This window comes from Bos grunniens, chromosome 16 (assembly GCF_055505025.1).
Source record: "Bos grunniens cultivar Pamir isolate PY7600 chromosome 16, Bosgru_T2T1.0, whole genome shotgun sequence".
Taxonomy (NCBI): Eukaryota; Metazoa; Chordata; class Mammalia; order Artiodactyla; family Bovidae; genus Bos; species Bos grunniens.
Genome location: NC_141180.1, coordinates 633803 through 638983, shown reverse-complemented (window position 1 = coordinate 638983; position 5181 = coordinate 633803). Strand labels below are relative to the sequence as shown.

The window sequence follows — 5181 nt, the reverse complement described above, 5'->3', positions numbered from 1 at the left end:
GGGCTTTGTGCGCAGGGAGCAGTGAGAGGGCCCTCCGTGGGAGACAAGTTTCCAGCCTTCTTACGGGGATGGCTGGGTTCAGGCCCGACCGAGGGCACAGGGCCCCAGCCCCCAAGCCCTTCCATTCACTCTGCCCTCAGTCCTGGGCCCCAGGCTGGACAGGACGCCAGCCACAGGCCGGGAGGGGCCGGCAGTGGCCAGGGGGCAAAGCCCAGGTGCACCTGGGCGCTGCCAGGATGTGGCGTAAGAAAGGCCAGTGGGCACAGGGCTTGTCTACCTAGTTTATTGCTTTCCAAGAGGGGCCTTCTACGGGGGAGCACCTGAGCGGGGGGCGGGAGGGACAGGTCAATTGGGGGTACATTGGAGGAGGAGGCGGACAAAGAGACAAGTCCTCCCGGGGGGGACGGTGCCCAAAGGAGGCGTGCAGCGCGGGGCCGGCCGTGCCCAGGGAGGAGCCCGGTCCTGGGGGCTCGGTGCGGAGAGGGACACACTGGCGGTTCGGTCAGGCTCCAGATTGCGGAGGGGGGCGGGGGCGGGGCCAGGTGAAGTTCCGGAGAGTTTCAGGGCAGCTCTAAGGGCCTGCAGGACCACCACCCTGGCGAGCGCATGGGTGGGCAGGCCCCAGCGCAGCAGGGAGGGGCTCCGGCAGGCCTGGACCCCAGCCCGGGGAGCCGAGCCCACCTCTGGGCAGAGCTCCCCCACCGAGGGCCAGCTGGGCCTCAGCAGGGCGTGCCCAGGGCCAGGAGCTGGGGCGCCTCGCGGGGCTTGTGGAAGTAGCCGGAGGCGGACAGCTCCGTGTGCAGCTTGGCACGGGGGCCGGCCGGGGCTGCCCGCCCGCCGCAGCCCTCGCCGCAGCAGCAGCAGCAGCAGTCCAGGAAGGCGCGGCCCAGCGGGCGGCTCACGCACAGGAGCAGCAGCGGCGTCAGGGCCGCCTTGAAGAAGGTGGAGAACTGCGTGACCAGACCCAGCAGCTCCAGGGTCTGGCGCGTGAGCGCGGCCGACAGGTAGGCGGCCACGACATTGCACACGTTCTCGGGGAGGGCGCAGAGGGCGTGCAGAGCAGCCAGGCCTGCCACGGTGCTGCTGGGCCGGGCCCCCCGCGGCTCCTGCGGGCCTGGCCGGCTCTCCGGCTTCCTGCCCAGCGGGCCCCGCACCCTCCACGTCACCAGCTGGCAGGTGACCGTGAAGAGCACGGGCAGGCAGAAGTAGCAGCCGAAGGACCACCACATGCGGGCGTTCTGGTAGGTCAGGACCAGTGAGTAGAGCGACTCAGGCAGTTGGGCCGAGGGCTTCATGACGCATGCGTCCACGGTGCCCGCAGCAGGGCTGGGCTCCCGCACCAGCTGCCACAGCAGGAGCTCAGGCGCGGCCAGCGTCATGGAGCCCACCCAGATGACCGCCAGCTTGGCCAGGATGGATGGGCACGGCTCTATGGGCCTGGCCTTGGGCAGGGTGCTGGTGGCCACGTGGAAGCGATCGATGCCCAGGGCACAGAGGCTGAAGGTGGTGACGCCCAGGGAAGAGACCTGCAGGGCGCGGGGTGGGGAGAGGGGTCAGCACCACGCTCCTGGGACTTCAGGAATCGTCCCCGAGGATGAAGGCAGGGATGCAGGGGTCCTGGGCCTGCCGGGCTGTGGATGCCCGTGTCCCCCGGGCGCGTGGAGGTGGGCGTGGGTAGCCTTGAGGGGTGCAGATGCAGACTCTCTGTCCTGCCTTGCCCTGCCGGAGAGGCCCAGGGTCGGGCCACCCGGGGAAGCAGCCCCTCCAGACTGGCCCACCCAGGCTCAGCCTGTTCACCCAGCACACAGGACGACTGCCCTGTGAGCAGAGAGGAGGTGAGTGCCAGGGAGAGGGGGGCTCCCTGCTTGGACCTCCCCTCCCTGCTGGGGCATGCTGTGGGGGCCCCGCCCCTCTGCAGGCAGGCCCCAGGCAGGGCTGGAGGAAAACAACACAGCCTCTCCTTTCATCCCAGAACAGTCCCCCGGGACCCTGCAGCTCACTCCGCTGCCCAGGGCCTCCTGGGGCCCCTACGAAAGGGCCCAGAAGCGCATCTGTCCCTCACCTCTCACCGACACCCAGCCTGCAGGGAGGGCTCACGGCCACCTGTCCTCCAGGCTGTGGAGGGGGCAGGTGTGCGGGACCCCAGTCGGGTGGGGTCCGGCTCCCCTCAGCCACGACTCTGCAGACAGGCCTCACAGGGAGCCGCCCTCTCCCTCCCCTGAGACCTTCCTGGTAAAAACCACCACTTGAATCGTTTTAACTCCAAGCACACTGTAGCTGTCACACCTGTCACTCGAGTGTTCACTCGGCCATGGTGACGCAGATCACCCATCACCCATGAGGGGGCCGAGCTAGGGCAGGTGAAGTGCCCCACACTGGTCACTCAGCTGGTCTGCCCGCCTCCAAGGCCCCGCGTCTGACCCCCATGGCTCAGCGGGGCTCCAAGCTCCAGGTAACTGAGATGCAAAGCTGCGCCCAGCCGGGGGGCTTCCTTCAGGTCTGAGCACTTGGGTGCTGGGGAGGGCAGAAAAAGGCTGTGCTGCCTGCTGAGCCTCGGCGAGTCCGTCGGGATGAGAACTCATCACTAGTTCACGGGACGCGGCGAGAACCGGGAAGACGGCAGCATTCAGAGGCTCATCCTGATTCCTTCCCCGCTCAGGCCGGCCGCCCACGCACTCAGCCCCGGAGGAGCGCGGCTCTGGGGGGCACGGCCACTCTAGCCCTCATTACTCCCCCTGAGCCCCACGTAAACAACACTCGGAAGGCTGCTGGCTGTACAGACACGGTGGCCTCGCTGTGTCCCACACAAATGCACTTATTTCGGGGTATTTTGGTGTGGTTTTGATTGCACTTTCTCCTCCCGGTCTACACATCCATCAGCACCCAGTGAGGAAGGGCCCAGAGATAAAGGGCCATCTGGTCTACCCCCTGATTGGGAGATAGGGAAACAGGAAAGGAGGTCTGACCTTCCCAGGGACACCCCAATATGCCCCAGCCTCAGCTGCAGCCCCCAGAACCAGGGCTCCACTTTCAGAGGACGGAGCCAGCAGCAAGGGTGACGGCAGGGACAAGGGTCTCGGTGAGGGCCTCCCCTTCCGTATTTGCACTCCGGGGGTGGGTACAGGCCTGACTGGTTAGGGGGGTGGGGCCCTGCAGGGAATTGGAATCTCCCTTCTTGCACCGATTGAGGCGGCAGGAAATTGAGGGGCAGAGGGGGGCACAGGGCAGAGCCATTTCTTGGGTGGGAAGACAGAGGGGTTAAGGCAGGGGAGGGAGCTCTCAGTGTGGAGAGAAGGGGGCCGCCTTGAGGTGCTGGGGGCGGGAGCCGGGCTGGGGGGCGGGGGGCCTGAGAGCTGCTGGAGCCGTGCTGCGTGCACCTCCCTGACCAACCTGGGGAGAAGCGAGACAGGCTTGGGGGGCCTCGCACACTCTTTCTGCCCATGCTGGCAGCCCCCTGCCCCCGCCCCGTGGGCTCTCCCCGGCCACACACTCACCTCCACAAAGGGCACCGCCCGGCAGGACACGGCGCCCAGCAGCCTCTGCTTGGTGATCTCGTGGAAGGTGACGACGGGGAGGCAGAAGAAGAGGACCAGGAAGTCCCAGAGCGCCAGGCTGGCTAGGACGGAGTTCCAGGCGCTCTTCAGGTAGTAGCTGTGCCACACAATGCACATGACCGCCAGGCTGCCCACGATGCCCACGGCAAACAGCAGCAGGGCCAGCAGCAGGACGGCGTAGGCCCCATAGGAGCGCTCGGTCACTGGGTACAGGGGGTTCTGCACCTGCGGGCGCTGGCCGGGCGGCCCCGTCACGTTGCCCTGGGGCTCCTGCCTGCTGCCCCCAGTCGCTCTGGCCCGGTCCGGGGAGGGGCTGGCGGCCACCCAAGGCTGGGTGGGCTGCGGGGCGGCAGGGCGGATGGGCCGGGGGTACTCAGCCCACCCCTCGGGCACGTACTGCTGCAATCCCTTGGCGTCCTCCCGCTCAGCTCCTCGCCTGGACCGGTCCGGCTGCTCCTGGGCCACAGGCTGGTGCCCACCCTGTTGCAGCCAGACCCCCCGAGGGGCCCTCTCTGGCCCGGCTGCCAGCGCCACGGCAAGGGAGACGCCCAGCGGCCACAGCCACCGCATGGCCGGACGAGCGGCACAGCTGCCCGCACACAGAAGCGAGGCCAGGCCAAGTGCGGGCCCAGCTCGATGGGCAGCTGGCTGCTGGGCCCGCCCCCACCGGGCGTCTGGCATCGCCAGCCGGCTCCAGTGGTCACCCCCCGTCCCTCCACCCGCAGCAGCCAGGCAGGACAGGGCAGGGCCCTCTGCTGGACACAGGGTGCTCTGTGCCGCCCACAGGACACGCCTCCCCAGGCCCCATGGGCAGCAGCACTCAGACCTGCGGGGCCCTCGGGGGCCGCCCACCCTCAGTCCCGGCCGTGCACACGGGGTTGTGGGGACAGGGCAATCGCTGCTGCTGTTAGCCTTAGGCTTCGTGAGCACTCCCTGGGCCAGGCTGCCGGATAGAAGCCTCATACATGTTTACATTGCTACCGCAGCTCAGTGAGGCGAAGTAACTTGCCCAAGGCCACACAGCTGGGATCCAAACTGCAGGTGTGTCCAACTCCAGAGCTGAAACTCAGCCCCTCGGTCACGCAGCATACAGGAGTCCAGCAGGAAAGGGGTCCTGAAGAGCCTCTACACCCACAGTCTTCTTTCTCAGACGTGGAAACCATGGGAACCGTGGCCAGAGAGGTCAAGTGCCAGGGCCAGGCACACACAGGCCAGGTGGTCGGTGACCAAGGAGAGGAGGCGGCACCCTCTGCTCCCCCTGCTCTGCGTGTGCGCGTCGGCTGCACCTCGGAGGGGGCGGGCCACAATACCCGACCTGGGAAACGCAACTATGGTGCTGGAGAAGACTCTCGAGAGTCCCTTGGACTGCAAGGAGATCCAACCAGTCCATCATGAAGGAGATCAGTCCTGGGTGTTCATTGGAAGGACTGACGATGAAGCTGAAACTCCAGCACTTTGGCCACCTGATGCAAAGAGCTGACTCATTTGAAAAGACCCTGATGCTGGGGAAGATTGAAGGCGGGAGCAGAAGGGGATGACAGAGGATGAGATGGTTGGATGGCATCACCGACTCAATGGACGTGAGTTTGAGTAAACTCCAGGAGTTGGTGATGGACAGGGAGGCCTG

At 66.8% G+C, this 5181-nt stretch overlaps 1 protein-coding gene across 1 annotated transcript; it reads right to left on the bottom strand.

The window, feature by feature from the left end:
* Positions 1–267: 267 nt before the first annotated feature.
* Positions 268–4668, bottom strand: GPR37L1 (G protein-coupled receptor 37 like 1). The gene is made up of 2 exons (XM_086343048.1): positions 3495–4668; positions 268–1526 (listed from the first exon to the last, which is right to left on the bottom strand). The coding sequence occupies exons 1-2, from the start codon at positions 4515–4517 to the stop codon at positions 720–722; spliced, it is 1830 nt and encodes a 609-aa protein (XP_086199174.1). The 5' UTR covers positions 4518–4668; the 3' UTR covers positions 268–719.
* Positions 4669–5181: the final 513 nt, after the last annotated feature.

Bases quoted from the DNA above. Each gene is read 5' to 3' on its own strand.
- GPR37L1 (XM_086343048.1), bottom strand. From the start codon at position 4,517: ATGAGGCTTCTATCCGGCAGCCTGGCCCAGGGAGTGCTCACGAAGCCT. The intron at 1,527-3,494 runs GTGAGTGTGTGG...CGCGCCCTGCAG, and splicing joins GGGCGGTGCCCTTTGTGGAG to GTCTCTTCCCTGGGCGTCAC.